The sequence below is a fragment of the Vigna unguiculata genome, chromosome 10 (genome assembly GCF_004118075.2).
Source record: "Vigna unguiculata cultivar IT97K-499-35 chromosome 10, ASM411807v1, whole genome shotgun sequence".
In the NCBI taxonomy this organism is placed as follows: domain Eukaryota; kingdom Viridiplantae; phylum Streptophyta; class Magnoliopsida; order Fabales; family Fabaceae; genus Vigna; species Vigna unguiculata.
This window is the reverse complement of record NC_040288.1, coordinates 37,967,883-37,986,818: the sequence shown is the minus strand read 5'-3', so window position 1 is coordinate 37,986,818 and position 18,936 is coordinate 37,967,883. Positions and strand designations below refer to the sequence as shown.

The 18,936-nt window shown below is 39.4% G+C and overlaps 1 protein-coding gene across 1 annotated transcript; it reads right to left on the bottom strand.

Moving 5' to 3' along the window:
* Positions 1 to 132: 132 nt before the first annotated feature.
* LOC114167235 lies at positions 133 to 7,570 on the bottom strand. Its single transcript, XM_028052257.1, has 11 exons — positions 7,344 to 7,570; positions 6,618 to 6,786; positions 6,332 to 6,514; positions 6,153 to 6,252; positions 6,026 to 6,056; positions 5,024 to 5,066; positions 4,775 to 4,927; positions 2,869 to 4,582; positions 1,421 to 2,732; positions 1,021 to 1,104; positions 133 to 655 (listed from the first exon to the last, which is right to left on the bottom strand). The coding sequence occupies exons 2-11, from the start codon at positions 6,674 to 6,676 to the stop codon at positions 591 to 593; spliced, it is 3,744 nt and encodes a 1,247-aa protein (XP_027908058.1). The 5' UTR covers positions 6,677 to 6,786; positions 7,344 to 7,570; the 3' UTR covers positions 133 to 590.
* Positions 7,571 to 18,936: the final 11,366 nt, after the last annotated feature.

Below are 18,936 nucleotides of genomic sequence, written 5' to 3'. Positions count from 1 at the left end.
GATGCAGAATCACAAGGTAAGAAGGATCAACGACCGTGTTTATTTACTGTGATGATTTACATTAAGTAACGTGTAGCGGTCATGAAAAGGAGCATTAATAGCTGAAAATTCATACAGCTAAAAGCAACAATCTTTTGAAATAATCAAAATTCTTATTCGTTCTTTTCATGGGAGAGGGAAATAATCTTTTGAAAGCTACTATTTTGCTCCGCAATCACATTACTCTTCTTAACTCTGACTGTACTGATTCATTCTAACAGGAGTTCAACTCTGATATACATCACACAAGAAAATCAAAATAAAGGAGCAAAAGAATGCCACTCCTGCCAAAATTACAATGACACTGCACCAATAGGCGACTCTTCATTGACTACAGAATGCAGCATATATCAACACAACCATGACTAACTAAATCATAGGGGAAAACCTCATGAGTCCAAGAAAATATACATAACCCCAATCACATATATCTTTCATATAGATCATTGTATCGAGCCTACCTCTCTTTTCTGTATCATATTTAATATTGTCCTTTACACCTCTACCATTGAGATGATCCCAATTACTTGCCAGGCCCAATCAGTGGAATTTCATCTGGTTTTCGAGTCACTACCCTTGCTTCGGAAAGTTGATAGTGAAAAAAATGATTTGGGAGCTGCACAAATTGAAGTTAACATGTAACTATGACATCGTGTAAAAGATACTAAATCTGTAGAAAATCAAACTTATCATTCTTGAAATCAATAAAAAGAAATCCAAAAGCATATGTGAATCCCAAGTCTATACTAACAAAAGCATAATATTACTTTGGGGAGTCAAGGTTTACATTCTTAGTAAAACAATTCCAAAGATTGGCCCCTTAATCCAATAAAGAACTACCAAAATCAATGAAATGCAAAGAGGACACATTTTGAGAATTCCTGACAACTTACAGAGCTACTTCATCAACCTGACACATGAAACTACACCAAAAAAGGATGAAAATTTGACCTATAGTAAATTATGTTACCCAGGCATCACCTTTTAAAGAACTTCCAGACATGTGATCATCCCTCAGTTTAAAATGAGCAGGAGGTGCTGGGATAGAGCTTTGCAAGGATTGGACTGTAGGAATCAAGAACAAAATTATCAATTAAAAGTTGAGTCTACTAAAAAACGAAAGTTAGGAAAGACATTAATTGAAATTTTCCTTGTCCTTCCAAATCAATATCTATGAACAGGTATAATTTTTTAGATGTGAAACCAACAGTTGAAAGACATTAATGAGTAAATTAAAGGATCCACTTCCTAATAGCAGGAATAACACAAGATATTGGCAAGATCAAATAACAAATAAAAAATATAACCACTTAAATATCTAGATTTTAAGCAATAACCAAGTGTAATCAATAACAATAAATCTGAGAAAAGAATATGTTACCCTGTTCATTGAACAGCTCATTTTCATTGAAGCTGTCATCAGAAGGATGACCATGAGAGAATCCCATTCTTGATTTCCTCAGGTCTTCTGATGACCGATTGGCCAAATCTCGGCCATCTTCAGTATCATCATCTCCTTCGGATGTTGTTGCAGAGATCCAATCAGGCAAACCTTCGGATCCACGATTTTTCCTCCCAAACTTTAGCAATCTCTTAAAACCTTTAGTGACATCTTTGCGGGGTTGATTTTGGGATGAATTAGCAACAAGAAATGGCTTTTGTGCACTTCCCCACTTTTTCCTCATTCGGGCAGCATCATTGTCACCCTGGTTAAGAGAATGAGAATTCCAAGATGCTGGGCTTCCAATTGGAGAATCTACGGAAGCATCAATGTCAGATGACTCATGCGGGTATGAAAAAGGATGAGGCACGCGTGAATTCCATGACACAGGACTTCCAACAGGAGAATCCTGCACAGATCTTACACCGTTGAATGTTGATGGAAACCCAGAAGCCATTTCACCTCCTGAAATAGGGTCAACCTGGGCAAAAGACCTTGTAGAATCACCAATTTCAGATCCAGAATTACCAGACTTCCCGGATTCCTGGCTCAGACTCACCTTTCCATTATTATTATAAGCAATATCTTTGATAACCATAGTTTCAATGTCATCCTGTTCCTCTGTGCCCATCTGCAAAGAATCATCCTCATCAAATTCAAGGTCATCAAATTCTTTATTTTTTTGAGTATCAGTTGCCATTGAAGCTTTCATCCGGATAGCATTGCCAACAGAACCAGAACCTATGTTATTACCCTTTTTAAGAAAAGATCTAGGCGATTGATCATAAGGGCCTAGATCAGTTTCGTCCATATCAAATTTCAATGGAGACAAAACAATCCCATCTGGGTTCAAAGGGGACAAATCCTTAAACTCTGCAGGATTAGCAGAACTTTTCCTTAAAGACTGAGCTTGCCTCGACTTCTCTTCCTTGACTCCTTGCATATCCTCAGTGGTGCTTTTGCTACGGGAATACGTCCTTACCTGAGAACGGGTTGTTTTACCCACTCCAGAAGAAGGCTTTGTATTTTCTTTTCTTAAATCAGAAAAATTTGGAACAGACTGAGCAAGTGGGTTGTCTCTTCTCCTTCCAGATGAACGTGAGACCGACACAGCTGTTGTTCGAGGGGTAACTGAAGATGTATGTCTGTTAGGAAAATTTTTCCTACTTTGCCTTGAAGCACCGTAAGTTTTCTCTTCTGAGAATTCAGAAACATACTCATCATCTTCATTCTGAAGGGAATCTATCGGATGCTGTCCAAAAAGAAGGGGGATTTAAATCAGAACTGGAAATGAAATTTCATGCTTTTAATTTAACACAAACTTTGCATTCCAAAAATTAAAATTCTGCAGTCATATCACAAGAATCATAAAACAAGGCAATGAATACCTGCTCCCTCTTAATATTTGATTTGAAATATCTAAGTTTCTCGGCACGATGAGCACCTGATGCTAAATCTTGTTTGTTGCTAGAGCCCGAAAACTTGGCCTTCATTTCAGCTCTACTCATCTCAAGGCTATCCTGCATGGCCTTCATCCTAGCTTCCTTCTCAGCTCTGTTCATACTCCAATCTTCTCGAAGCTTGGCATTCCTCTTCTTCATGTACTTCTCATAAAACTTTCCTCTAGAATCTTCACTCAAGTTAAGATCAGAAAAACTGTGCCTCAAAGCATCACCAGAATTGTGACTGTCCACCGTCTTTGCAACCGACTTAGCATCAAAGCTTGCCAGACTGCTTGAACTCGCAGTCACTTCAGTCACATTGCTTCTGGAAGGCAACTGAGGAGTCGACTCCCCTACTCCAGCTTTCCTATACTGTGACTGTTCTATATGTGCATCAGCCGGCTCAACTCTCCTCGCAGAACCTGACTGGTCCCCAGGAACCCTCAGTTTATGCTCCGCAAAAAGCTTTTCAAGTTCATCAGCCTTCATTTTCAGATCATCATGCAGCCCTTGATTTCCTTTAGCTTGCCTCACCCTCTGATGTTGCTGCTCTAATGGTGGGGTTGAGGATGGACGTGCATTGTCCTGAGTCTCTAAAACTTGTTTCATCTTGCTAAATTCATGAGCACTTCTGTTAGTTTCATCCCTTTTACCCTGTGTCATGCTCGACTGTTGAGATTTCTGGAACTTCATTCTTGGGATTTGGGAATCCTCATCCTTGTTCGGGAATGAAGAAGAGTCTTCAACCTCAATCTGTGAAGATTGATCGACACGAACAGAAACATCCCTCATTTTGAGTCCATTGCCACCTTCAAACTGTGCTGATAAGGATCGAGAATGACTTCGGGGTCCCCTAATAAGTGACGGTGCAACCACATGATTTTTCACCCCACCATAAACCTTCACATCCTCATCCCCAGAAGACAACATAGAACCACCAACAACAACCTCGGATGAACCCTTCTTCGCTGCTACGGCCTCCGGAACGCCACCACCACCCACCTGATCCTTAAACCCCCCGTTCATGTCCTCGTCAAAAACGGAAACTTTCCCTGTCTCCTCAAAAGACCCTTGATCAGTTTTCCCAAACTTCTCCGATTTGTTGTCGTTTCGATCCTTCTCTTCCGAAAGAAGGGACTTCGTCTGCGAAACAGAGGACGACAAGGGGCTATCCGATTCCTTCTTCTCCCCGCTGATGTCGATGCTCATGTCGCTCGCACCGCTCCACCGCCGCAGCACATCGGAGGAAAACCTCCGGAGCTCCGGTGGCTTCCCGGAGGAATTCTCCTTCTGCTTATTCTCAAACAGGTTGATCCGGTCCTGCACGCTAAGCCTCCGAGCCGCCGGAGCCGTCGACGCCGCGGTTGCCGACGCCGGCGACTCCGTCTCCTCTTTGGCAGGGGCGTCGTTGGTGTCGTCCCTCGAGTTCACGCTGGTGTTGCTTCTTCGCAGCGAAGCGAAGTTGGAAAAAGACTTGGGCTTTGGTGGGTCTGAGAGTTGATCCTGGACCTGGGCCTGAGCTTGGTTGGGCCCATCGTCGTTGTCGATGGACATGTCAGAACTAATTGATGATCGGAGTTCCCTGTCATCGCCACCTGGCCAGTGACTGATAAGGTCCGGTCTTCTTTCGTACAGTGACATATATTTAGTACACGCTTCACTGCACCGCAAAAATTAAAAATATTATAATTAATTAAACAACCACATTACATTAATAATATTCTTATTTTATTCAATATTATACCGTAATTATTAAGAACGAAAACAGAATTTACTACTATTATAATTTTTATTTTTTTTATTTTTTTATCTTAATTAAGGCTATTTTTAAAGATTCAAGAAAATTACTTACTTCAATTTATGAGCACCGAAACGATTGGCAAAATGTTTGAGATGAGTGATGGTGTGGGGATTGAAACCGGAGGCTGATGCACGAGCACATGCTGTGGTTAGGTCTTGCCTAACTGCACTCAATCTTACATCAATTGCCCTTAGGAGTTCCTTCCTGCACAAGTAACTCGTACCAACAAATCAATCAATTACATATGTAAGAGGAACATGCAAGATGTTGCGTAGGTAGATGAAATTGATGAAATCTTACGTTGTAGCATCTGCCACTGTTATTGCCCCTACTCCATTCCCACCTGCCCAAATTCACCACAATTTTCTAAGATCATCAATCGTTCCACTCATCAAAAACAAAATTGAAGAATATTAGAAGCAAATAAAAATGGTGTTTATTCTTGTTTTCTTTCTAGTCTTTACTTTCCCACTTGTGTTCACTTTTTAGATGAATTTCATTCTTCATTTCTACTTCTATGGTAGGCGTCAGCATTGAACCCTCAACCCATTTTGACATGCACTTAACAAAGAAGATAAAGCAATTCTGTTGGGGCAATTATTACGGGAGCATGTGGCAATTAAGAACTGAGAATGGTTTTTTTTTTTTTTACTTTTTTATATATCCTCTCTGGCCACATTTAATTTCGTTTTTCTATCTACTCTCAGATTTAGAAGAACCACCATCAATATGACATACAGTATAGGCTATCACCGAATTGGGCAATAATTAGACACACTATTACAGACAAGGAAACATTTTAGGAGTGCGCACATATCTATAATCAGTAGCAAGTTCATAAATATGGCCTCAAGATTATATTATAATAATAGTTTCATTTAATGGTAAACAATGTAGAGTGTAAAATACGTCAGCTGCCATTACTGTAACAGTAAAATATGATATGTTCCAAGGAGAAATAATAGTGAAAGAAGTGTGAGATTAAGTAATGAACATTGACAATAACCAAACTTCCATATATGGAAACATGATGACAGCCAATAATATAACTAAAAGTCATAACTGTGCAATAATTTTCAATCGCTTTTGTACAACAAAAGAAGAAACACAACTTTTTCTCCATGACTACGAGATATTCAGCAGGAAAATGCAGCATAAGTGTCTTAAGAGTTAAGAGTAGTAATTGATAAGACAAAATTCATCAGAGTGGTTACTAAGAAGTTCCAAATTGTCTTGAGTTATAGGTCTAATTGCAAAGAGACCTGTTATTTGGTTACATGTCTATTATCAAAGAAAACATACCCTGTGGATCTGAACGCTGATCTCCTGCCCCCTGAAATAAGACATTGCAAATATCAACAAAAGATAGAAAAAAAAAAAAGTGATTGCTTAGTTCAGTTGTCTGCACCAATCTTGTCTCTGTTGTTACCTGAGAATATATTCTTCGTGCTGCTTCTAATTGGGACATTTCTGCATCATAGGTATTGACCATTTCCAAAACTTCTGGTGTGCTAACAAACCGCACAAACCTGTAAGCACCAAAACCAATCAAATCAAAAAGGTAAACCAAAATGCTCGGAGCATACAATCAAAGGGCAATGTTATTACCTCTCAAGTGTTCCTTTTGTAAACCACGCCTCTGCATTTTTATGTCTATCAATTTCTAGCTTGATTGATGAAGCTGCTAGAGCAACCTGCTCTTCTGCAACCTTTAAATTGGTCAAGAATGGCTTCACCAATCCTGATGCCAGTTTCTCAGTGTTTCCATCACTTGAAACCAGCAACTCACATCTGTCCAATGATAGAAAGAAAAACAAAGAAACACGATTACAAACTCTGATAAGAAAAGCACATCACATTAACAAGAAAATTCCATGGAAAAGGTTGCCCGCACCTTGAACGCCTTGGAGACAATTGGAATACCGCATAATCAAGAAGCGTATCAGACTTCATTTTCCTATATTGAAGGTAGCACTACTCTCGGTCACTCTTCGGATCATTTCACGCAAGCAAACGCAATCTTAACCATCGTTTCAATTTGGAACCAACCATCATCAACAACACTACACATGAGAAATCCCAAAATCAAAATGTAGATTCTGCAGAAGCATGGTTAGAAAAAAGAAAAAGGAAGAGAACTCTTGCAGAATTCCGCGTCAGACGAACAAGTACGTTGGGTGAGTCATTTCCCTATTTGCATTACATTACAAATCTACATTCTCTACCAAGTTCGAAATTGAACAGAATCAAGTCACAACCCAGATGCAGTTAAGGTAAATCCTACTTGTTGCAACCCTCAACAGAACCATTCCACCCCATAGATCCCAACCCATGACTCAAAGTTCAAGCTTTTGCAACAGAACAGAAACCCAAATTTGCCTCAGAAACTATTGGAAATAGATCTGATTCAGCAAAAGACTGAACTTGACTAAAGTTGCATCGATACCAAATAAACCCAAAATCCAATACCAACCAAGCTAAACCCAAAAACTTACTAAAAAAACACAATAATCAAATAAACAACAGGGAGTCAAGCAAGCATTATCAGGGTTACACACAAACAAACACCCATGCTGCAAAATGGAAAACAAAAATGAACAAACCCTAATGAGTTTTTTACATTGAAATTTTGGAGTGAAATGTGGAAGGGGCGTGGAATTGAACGTGAAGTGCAGATACGGAGGTCCGAGATCTTCGATTGCGTGACCCGATCCTCCAATTTAGAGTTCAAAAGGGTACCAGCATTTGGCTCCTTTGTCTTTTATGTTCTTCTTTCTCTCTTCTTCTTGTTGTTCCCTTTTTGTGTCTCACTGTGGAGGAAATGAGCCTCTTTCTTTTTCTTTCTCTTCTCTCATTTTCTTTCTCCTTTTTTGTTTTTGTTTTTTAAATTTAAGTTTTACGAAAACCCCACAATGAAAAAGATGGTTTTTGCTTTACTCATCCTTCATTTCAAATCCCCTCTACTTTCTCTCTCCACACCGTCCCTCTCTCTCAGTAGAAACAGAGAATGACAATGTTCAGACAAAAACATAAAAACAAAAACGTTGTCACATTTGCACTTTGTAAAACGCTAATTAATTAGCAGATAACAAGGATTCAACTCAAAAAAAAAAAAAAAAAAAGTAGTGGTTAATAACGGTGATGATTGACTGCGGCAGACTCCAACGTGACCGAACCTTTTACTTTCAGATAAATTGTTCTTCATTCAACAAATGGTGGTTAACTTTCAAAACGTGATTGTACCCAAAAATTAAAAATTAAAAATTTAAAAACCGAATCATTGGGCAAGAAAAACATTAACCAGGTTTCATTTCCCATGTTTTTGTCATTCACTGACTTATAATAAATACAATTATAATGGTTTTTCAAATTTCGTGGCATGCAGTGTTTCATTTTCACCCTTTGATTACTTTATTGTGTCTATGATTGGGGTATTTGAAATTGACGCATCTATTGTATTGGACAAAAGGGACATTTTCGTCATTTTTTATTAATCCGTGGTCAACACTAGTGTACATACACTGTTGTATTGTATTGCTTCAAAGTCTTTACAACATAATAATAATAATAATAATAATAATAATAATAATTACGAACACTCATTGTACAGTTATATTTAAATTGAGATTAAATGTTTGTTAGCGAAGTAAATTAAGTTTGGAGAAAACTTATTATCCCTACTGAGTCAATATGCTTATTAAAAAAATAATATTTATAATTTATAATATTCATTGAAGTGTAAAATAATCAGCAGGGTCTTTTTCTAATACGCGTAATTAATCTTTTTATTTGAGATTAACTCGCAGAAACAATCAAAGAAAGAAACATTTTTTTATTCCACCAATCAAATCAAGTGTGTTTCCTAACTATTTGATAATTTTGTCGTTTTCAAAATTTACTGGTATTTTACATTTCACATTCTCTTCTTCTCTTCTGGTCCAACCATATACGTGAACATTAAAATAGTACTTTTACTATTTAAATTTAAATACTTTGCAACAAAAATCAGCTTTAAATTAAAAAACTTTTCAATTTTTCACTTAAATTTAAAAATAATTTATTGATTTGTCAAATAACATAACCAAACCAGCCTGTAAATAATAATAAAAATCGTAATAAACCAAAGTCGTATTTTGAGGGCCTAAAAAAGTAGTTGAAAAGAAAAAAAATATATTATTAATGACTTATTATAATTTCCATTCAAACCCACCATTGGTGAGCTTGCATATTGCATATTTGAAATTTGTTAACTCATCACATTTTTCATGTTAATTATCAAATAATTAAAACTATGTCTAACATTCATTATAATGAATCGTGTACGTAAATCACGGTTGAAACATTAAGCATGACTTAATAATTTCTTGGTTTCAAATTATGGTCAAAGTGTTTGATTTGATGTGTATAATTTCGAAATGATGTGTGTTATAAGTTTGTGGTATGGTGGAAAAAAAAAACATTATACTAAAAAAAAATTACTTGTATTTGAAGATTGAATTGAGAAAGGGACATTTCTTAAGCAACACTTATCTCTAAAGAAAATTGGGAAATTGAAAATTGAAAACCGAAATTGTGGATTGGAGAATAAGTGGCATGTAATTTTGTCTTATTGATTTGGTTTTGTAACGAATTTGTGTCCCCAATCACAAGGCAACGAGTTTCATCTTAATTTTTGCCACCAAATTGAAATCATAAATTTCATAGGAAAGTTGAAGTTGAATGAAAGGTACCCAATAATTGTAAATCACAAACCCTAGAAGCCACCATGTGGGGATTCCATCACCAATACTTGTCATTCATTTGTTACTATTACAAGATACAACGTAGAAGGGAACAATTTACTATATAAAACAAAACAAGAATGAGGAAGATGAATACAGAGGATCAATGTGAATGAAAGAAAATTGAGTAATAGACAAAATTCAAGAAAAATATATTTAGACAGTATAAAAGTGAGTCAAAAGAAATATATAAATCATATAAAATTTATTTATTTTTTGTATTTTCTTTTGGTATACAAGTTAAGGTATAACGATTTAAATGAATCTTCTTTATTTGATCTTCAAACATTTTTAAAAAATAAGATCTATTGGAAGTTTCACATCGATTAGAGATAAGACAAATTTTACTTTTAACAAGATCACGAGGAAACTTTATTTCAGAGTGAGAAATAAACAAAATATTTATATTTCAAAACAATTGAGATAAAATATACTTCTTATATTGCATAAAATTGATTTGCCTATGAAAGGTATTTAATTTTGTTTCTCTTGAAGTCGTTTAAGAATACTATTATTTCAAATTTAGTTGCTTTTTCACAAGAAAAGAAAATCAAAATAAAACAAATTTTTTAGTGAATTAAAATTAGTTTATATGTGCAATGTAAATAAAGAAATAGTATATAACTTATTCTATTTTACTAGTTTTTTTTTCTTGTCATTCTCTGTACAGAAACACGTGTTTTTTACTTAGGTTATTATGATGATGAAGTTATTTTCTAACTATCTTTACCTTGTTAATATTACTGCATATTAATCTTTGTTAAAATTAAGAAAATTTATCGACTAAACCTCCCCAAAAACATATTTGCGATAAGAAATTTAATCTTTTTTTTAATTTGAAAAATAAATAGGAATCTGAAATTAATGACAGTGTTAATGGGTATTTTTTTTCCTATCTTTAGTAATTTTATATTCAAATTATCAAATGAATAAGTTACTGATAAAAAAAGTCTTCATCAATTTGTTTAGAAAATCATCTAATTTTTTTTCTCACAAATTAATATATGTTATAACTAATAAAATGTACCGAGAACTTCATCTTTCTCTGTCCTTAACACGTCTCTACTTTTTTTATTTCCCACATACAAAAATTAAAAAGATGAATTCTGATATAATTTCTAGCAATTTTCAGTCACAAATAAACGGGTTCCATTGTGATAAATAGTTATTTATAACAATATATACATAGATACAATTTTTTATCCATAATTTATATTTCTACTTTTATCTTTAATTATTATTTAAAAAATTAATTATTTTATAAATAGTTTATCTTTGACCATTATTTAAAAAATTCTTCTTATTTTGAAAACAAAAATATTACATATTTTAACCTTTTTTGGAAAATTAAGTACAGCTTATTATTATTATTAATTAATCTTCATTAATAGTTTTTATAATTGTATGGAAGTAGGTTTTATAGAAGAAGAAATTAATTAAGCGGAAGTATTGGGTAGAAAAAAAGGAAAAGAAGAGTGTGATAGTGATGGTGTTATTCCACCAATAGTAACTACTTTCCTATTTGGGACCACCATTTTTCAAACTAATAAACTCAAACTCATAACATTTTTGGAAAATATATTACTCACTTCTCTCTCAAAACTACTAATTTCAATAATTTTCAAAAATAAAAAATTTACACATAACCATTATTTCAGAATTCAAACTCTTGAACTTTTACCTTCCCGTCATAACTTATGGAAATTAAAACTTATTTTAATGTTATAGATGGATCGCTAATTCAATGATGAAAATCTATTAAAATGAATTTCCATTCATAATTTGGTGTTGTTAATTATATTTTACAAAAAAGTTCCATTAGTAATTTATTTTGTATATTTAGAGCTTTGATTTATTTTAATTTTATTTATTTATTCAATTAAATTTTTCTTTTTTTAAAAGGACTCAACCAAGCTTTTATTTTTTGTAAAAGAAATAAAAAACTCAATATGATTCTCTCAACAAATTGATAAATAAGATTTTTTCGAAGTATCATATATCAAAATCTGAATCAAATTTTAATTAAAAGGGTCACTATCAAAAATCAAATATTATAAAATAGAAAATAACATGACAAATCTAAATTTTTGTTTTTAAATGATGTTGCCGTCAATTTAACGAAAAAATTATATTGAATCTCTTATAAAAATAAAAAACAATTATAAAAACCAAAATACATAAAAGATCTACAAAAAATTAACTAATTTACTAGTTAAACCTCACATGAATGTTTGTGATTGTTTTGGTTTCTTCACAATAGTCATAATAATTGGCCTTTATGTTAGGATATTTAATATTGATATGTAATGTGTTTCTCATTAAAATAAAACCTGATAAGTAGATAATGTTTAATTATTTTTTATCTTTGAAATTTAAGGTAGTTCTCTTTTTTTTTTTTTCTCTAAAATTGAAAATGACTTTGTTAGTCTCGCATTTTTTTTAAATTGTAGTTTATAAACGTTAAATTCAAAATTTAAGCAGTTTTAAACCCTAAAACTTGAATCCAAAACTTTAAATTTTGAATCCTACAGCTTTAAAACTTTTTTTAAAAAAATTTTCAAATTTAATGTTTGGGAATTAAAATATTTATTTTTTAAATTTGAGGGAGTAAAACTGTAAGCCCCTTTTTACAGTGTATAAAGTTTTGGGCCTGGCCTTTTCGGAGGCCCAAGGCCCTGCCCTACAGAAGGGTACCCTACCCTACCACCAGCCCTCCATTCTCCTCATTCCACAACTTTTCTTTTCTCAGAAAACAGTTCTCTCTGCTCTCTTGTCCTCTGCTAGGGCACACCAGCCACGCGCCTCCGAGCTACCGAGACTCTTTCTTTTTCAAGTAAGCAAGTTTCAGGACTTTTGGTCCGTTCTTTTCCTTTTCCTCTCCGTTTAAAACGCGTGGGTCAAGTTGGGGTTGAGTTCTTGACTTCGTTTTGTTCCTTTTTCCACGTTTCAGCTGTACTCGAGCTTCTGGACCTATAATAACCCCTTAGTTAGGGTCTGCTTGCGTTTGGATACTCCAAAACAGAGGTAAGGGAAGCTAGATTCGTCTGTTCTAAGTTGTCCTTGGCTGTTTTTGGTTGTTTTCGTGTTTATATGCATGTATAGTATGTTTTGTTGAGAGAAATGGGGTTGCATGTGGGTTTGGGGGTGGATCTGGGCGGTTTCCGCCGCTGCATGTGAAGAACAGTGGCGAGACCTGTTAATCTCGCCCAAGCGAGTCAATCTCGCCTAGGCGAGATGAAACAGGGAGATCTCAGCACGAAATCTCGCCCAAGCGACTCGCTCACCTTTTGAGCGAGCAGGCAACTCGCCCAGGCGAGAGGGATCTCGCTTAAGCGAGATCCCGCGTTGCTCCTGCGAGAAATTTGCGGGTACCGCCCGGCGGTCCCCAAGTGCCGCCCGGCGGTGAGCTGCTGAAAAGTGCATCTTCGCCTGGCTGCTGGGCGATACCGTGCTGTGTTTTTGGTTGTTTAATGTTTCCCGAATGAACCATGTTGGCTGAGTATGATTGTGTGATGATAGACATGTATATAATGGAGTATGAAATACATATTTGGTATGAGATTGATCATGGAGTTGTGGTTTCGTGATGTTTTAACATGAGAATTTTATGTATGAGATCAACGTGGTGGTTATGTGATGTGAAACATGAGAATTGCGATGATGAGATAGGCGTAATTCCATGAGTCCCATGGGGAGACTTTATGGTGGCGTGTAGTGTATATATTAGGATAAGGATTCAAGTAAGGATCGCATCCCGAAACTCTAAAGGGTCAGTGAGTCTCAAGTAGAGCAAACTGACCCAAGTGGTGAGAGTAGCGGGAGGCCCTAGTCTCTGGCAGGATAATGGCCTTAGACGCTTGAAGGCTAACCTCGTGAGTGGTAGGGTGAAACCCATTGGCAATGGCTCTGCAGAGCAGTATAGGCCACCACGAGTGCAGGCATCCAGTGAATCCGATCTTAATATATGTATCCGGATAATTGAGTCATAGTGTCTTGTTGTCTGCTATAACATGATATTCTGTGTTCGTGTGTTGCATGTTAAGGAATGTTTAAGTACTTGTTTGTTGTAGCATGATAAGATCTAATTGCACTAGCTTACCCTTGCATGTCTGTTTGTGTCCTATTGTATGTTCTCTTTTGCGATGATCACCTTCTGGTGGGAGCAGATGGAAGTAATGTTCGGGATGGATCTGAGAGAAGCAGCGGTGCGGCCTAGATATCCTTGTCTGGATGTTTTAAGAGTAGTTCCATGGCCGTGTAGCCTTTTGTACTAGTTGCCTAGAGGGCAACCCTTTTTGCAAGACTGTTGAACCTTTAGGATTGTGTTTTGTTTATGGCATGGATGTATGCCTAAATTCTCCCTAAGTACTCCTATGGATGACTGTAATAGTTGTTTCTCGTTCATTTCATGTTCATCTGAATGCTTCTCGTTATTATAACTGTGTGATATTTTATTCGGTAGATTAATCTATTAAAATGGGACGTCACACTTTTATGGTATCAGAGCCTTCGTTCCTGAGTGTCTGTGGGCTATGTGTTTGCTTAGCTTTCGTTGTGTCTTTCCTGTGTGTTTAGATGAATTCCAGTCTAATCCAGTTTCTAATGGTGCTTTCTGTGTGTCCAGTGATATGGCACCCCCTCGTGTAGCTCCTCCTCAACCTTCCCAGGGTGATGGGCAAGATCTGGCCAGGGCAATCGAGGCCATGGCTGCGGCTTTGACGCAACAGAGCAATGCTATGATGCAACAACATGAGGCGGCAATGCAGCGCCAGGAAGCCTCTCTTGAGCAGCAGCACTTCATGATGCAGCAGATGGAAGCTGCTAGGCAGGCTGCAGAGGATGCTCAGAGGCAGCATGTGGATGCTCTCCGTCAGTTAGGGGAGAATGCTACTGGTGCACCGATGTATGGTCCTCATCCCCAACCTCCACCCCCAGAATGGAGTTTGGAAGACTTTCTGAAGCACCAACCGGCCAAGTTTGATGGCAAGAAGAGTCCCGACCAGGCGGACCAGTGGATGAAGGACATGGAACGCATCTTCGATGCCAAGATGTGTCCCGATGAGAGCAGGCTTGCTTTCACCGTCTACATGCTCACTGGGGAGGCTGAGCATTGGTGGGCCAGCATGAAGCTGGTGATGGAAGAGAAACATGAGGATATCACCTGGAGAGCCTTCAAGAAGAGGTTCTTATCTGAGTATTTCCCTGATAGCGTGAGGTACGCTAAGGAGGTAGAGTTCCTCCAACTGACACAGGGGAACAGGTCAGTGGCTGAGTACGCCGAGCAGTTCAAGCATCTGGGGCGTTTCTACACCATGCCGCTCGATGAGGAGTGGCGCTGCAGAAAGTTTGAGAATGGTCTCAGAGGAGACATCCGCCTGATGGTAGCTCCACTGTCCATCAAGGACTTCGCGGCCTTAGTGGAAAAGGCCAGGGTCATGGAACGCATGAAGGTGGAAGTGGAGGCTCAGCAACAGCCACAGCAGAGGATTAGCGGACCATCTGGGTCCAGGCCACGAGTTGAAGAAAGGAGGAAGCCTTATGCTAGACCTCATCTACAGCCGCAAGGGTCTAGAGGTTTTTCTTCCCCACCCAGCAGGATCCAGTGCCACCATTGCGGAGGACCGCATGTGAAGAGTTTCTGCCCACAGCTATCTGGGTTCCGCAGGTGCAACCATTGTGGCATGGAGGGCCACTTTGGTAGAGATTGTCCCACTCTGAGGAGAGCAGTAGCACGACCTTCATCACAGACTCAGAGCCAGACTTCTAGTCAGACTCAGCAGAGGAGGGGAGGCAGCAGGCCTCAGGCTACAGGCAGAGTTTTTGCTATGACTGGGTCAGAAGCAGTAGGTTCAGGTAACCTAGTTATCGGTTGTTGTGTGATATCTGGTAAATTCTGTTGCGTGCTTTTCGATTCTGGAGCGACACACTCTTTTGTGTCACAGTCTTGTGTGCGGGAGTTGGGTTTGCCGGTGTGTGAGCTACCGTTTGATCTTGTGGTATCGACTCCGGCATCTGGGTTGGTTAGGACTTCCTCTGTGTGTGCTAGATGTCCAGTTGAGGTAGAGGGGCGCGTATACAAAGTTAATCTTATATGCCTCCCTCTGCAAGGGTTAGATGTGATCTTGGGGATGGATTGGCTCTCTGCCAATCACGTTCTCATCGACTGTCGGGAGAAGAAGCTGTTGTTCTCAAACTCAGAGGAGCCTGAGTTGTTGTCTTCTAATGAGGTCATGAAGGAAATCCGGGACGGCGCACAGTGTTATATGATCTTTGCCAGGATGGAAGTTGAGAAAGAGGAGAGGATAACAGTAATACCAGTGGTCAGAGAGTTTGAGGATGTGTTTCCAGAAGAGGTACCGGGTTTACCCCCTAGGAGAGAAGTGGAGTTCTCCATAGACTTGGTACCAGGAGCCGGTCCGGTATCGATAGCTCCTTACCGTATGGCCCCAGCAGAGTTGGTGGAGTTGAAGAAGCAGATAGAGGAGTTGCTTGAGAAACAGTTTATACGGCCGAGTGCTTCGCCGTGGGGAGCGCCTGTCTTGTTGGTAAAGAAGAAGGATGGCGGCTCGAGGTTGTGTGTGGATTATAGGCAGCTGAACAAGCTGACTATTAAGAATAAGTACCCCTTGCCAAGAATAGATGATTTGATGGATCAGCTTCATGGGGCATCAGTGTTCTCCAAGATTGATCTTCGGTCGGGTTATCATCAGATTCTGGTGAAGGCAGAAGATGTTGAGAAGACTGCTTTCAGATCCAGATACGGGCATTACGAGTATGTGGTCATGCCATTCGGTGTGACTAATGCCCCGGCTTTGTTCATGGATTATATGAACCGGATCTTCCGTCCGTTTTTAGATAAGTTTGTCGTGGTCTTCATAGACGACATTCTCATCTACTCCAAGACGCATGAGGAACATGCTGAGCATCTGAGGATAGTGCTTAGCATCTTGAGGGAGAAGCAACTGTTTGCCAAGTTGTCCAAGTGTGACTTCTGGATGAGAGAGGTGCAGTTCTTGGGGCACGTTATATCAGCTCAAGGAATAGCTGTGGATCCAGCTAAGGTAGAGGCCGTGATACAGTGGGAGTGTCCCAAGTCGGTGACTGAGATTCGGAGCTTCGTGGGCTTAGCTGGCTATTACAGGAGGTTTATAGAGGGGTTCTCTAAGATAGTAGCACCCCTAACACAGCTAACCAGGAAAGATCAACCGTTTGCATGGACTGATAGATGTGAAGAGAGCTTCAGAGAGCTTAAGCAGAGGTTGACGAGTGCTCCAGTGTTGGTAATCCCAGATGTGAGTAAACCCTTTGAGGTCTACTGTGATGCCTCTCATCAGGGCCTTGGGTGTGTCTTGATGCAAGAGAGGAAGGTGGTGGCTTATGCTTCAAGGCAGTTGAAGGTTCATGAGAAGAACTACCCCACTCATGACCTAGAGTTAGCAGCAGTGGTTTTTGCTTTGAAGATATGGAGGCACTACTTGTATGGCGCGCAGTTCCGTGTGTTTAGTGACCACAAGAGCTTGAAGTACCTCTTTGATCAGAAAGAGTTAAATATGAGGCAGAGGCGGTGGATAGAGTTTCTGAAGGACTACGACTTCGAGCTTCTCTACCACCCAGGGAAGGCGAATGTGGTGGCAGACGCACTGAGTAGGAAGACAGTGCATGTGGCACACTTGATGATAAAAGAGATGGAATTGCTTGAGAGCTTCAGAGATATGAAGCTACAGTTTGAGTTGGAGCCGGAATTCATTAGGTGTAGCACCATGGTTATATCTAGTGACTTCTTGGGCTTAATCAGGGAGAGACAAGCAACGGATGTTAGTCTACAGAAGGTAAAAGAGTTGTTGGGGACGGATCAGGCCAAGGAGTTTGCCTTGGGCAGTGACGGTGTGTTGAGGTTCAGAGGCAGAGTTTGTGTACCAGAGGATGCAGAGTTGAGGAAGTTGATCCTTGAGGAGGGACACAAGAGTCGTCTTAGTCTGCACCCTGGCATGACTAAGATGTACCAAGACCTCAAGGAGAGCTTTTGGTGGCAGGGCATGAAAAAGGAAGTTGCACAGTTCGTATCAGCCTGTTTGACTTGTCAGAAGGCTAAGGTGGAGCATCAGAAACCCGGTGGGACGCTTCAACCTTTGGATATTCCGGTGTGGAAGTGGGATAGCATAGCCATGGATTTTGTTACCCACTTGCCTCGCACCGTGAGGGGACATGATGCTATATGGGTGGTGGTGGATCGTTTGACGAAGAGTGCTCACTTTTTGGCGGTGAATCTCAGAATGTCTATGACCAAGTTGGCTCAGCTCTACATCCGAGAGATAGTGAGACTTCATGGAGTGCCTAGTAGCATAGTGTCTGACAGAGACCCTCGGTTTACTTCCAGGTTCTGGCAGGCGCTGCAGGGGGCTATGGGTAGCAGGTTGAGGATGAGTTCTGCTTATCATCCTCAGACGGATGGCCAGTCAGAGAGAGTGATTCAGTCCTTGGAGGACTTGTTGAGGACGTGTATCTTGGACCACCTTGGCAGTTGGGATGAAGTGCTACCGCTGGTGGAGTTTACCTATAACAACAGTTACCAGGCGAGTATAGGGATGGCACCTTATGAGGCTTTGTACGGGAGGAGGTGTAGGACTCCTTTATGTTGGTATCAGGATGGTGAGTCGGTTTTGGTAGGACCTGAGTTGTTGCAACAGACCACAGAGAAGGTGCAGTTGGTGAGAGACAGGTTGCAAGCATCTCAGAGTCGGCAGAAAGCTTATGCTGATAGGAGGAGAAGACCCCTAGAGTTTAAGGCTGGGGAGCACGTGTTCTTGAGGGTGACCCGAACCACTGGTGTGGGAAGGGCTATCCGCTCAAGGAAGTTGTCTCCTAAGTTCTTGGGTCCGTATCAGATCTTGAGGAGGATAGGGCCCGTAGCTTATGAGATAGCATTACCACCCCAGTTGGCTAATCTACACCCAGTCTTTCATGTTTCACAGCTACGGAAGTATGTCTTCGACCCATCGCACGTCTTAGAGGCTGAAGATGTGGAAGTCAGGGAGAATCTCCAAGTAGTGGTACAGCCCGTGGCCATAGAGGATCGCCAAGTTAAGGAGCAGAAGGGAAGAGCCACCAGTCTAGTGAAGGTCATCTGGGACATGAGAACAGGGGATGCAACTTGGGAGCTAGAGGAGGACATGAGGAGTTCATACCCACATCTGTTCTGGTAAGTCTAATTTTTCGAGGACGAAAAATTTTTGCTGTTGGGGAGATATTGTAAGCCCCTTTTTACAGTGTATAAAGTTTTGGGCCTGGCCTTTTCGGAGGCCCAAGGCCCTGCCCTACAGAAGGGTACCCTACCCTACCACCAGCCCTCCATTCTCCTCATTCCACAACTTTTCTTTTCTCAGAAAACAGTTCTCTCTGCTCTCTTGTCCTCTGCTAGGGCACACCAGCCAC

Coding starts and splice junctions, on each gene's coding strand:
- LOC114167235 (XM_028052257.1), bottom strand. CDS start 6,676: ATGAAGTCTGATACGCTTCTTGATTATGCGGTATTCCAATTGTCTCCA. Junction 4,583..4,774: donor TTCGGTGCTCATAAATTGAA/GTAAGTAATTTT, acceptor TTTGCGGTGCAG/TGAAGCGTGTACTAAATATA. Junction 2,733..2,868: donor CAAATATTAAGAGGGAGCAG/GTATTCATTGCC, acceptor CTTTTTGGACAG/CATCCGATAGATTCCCTTCA.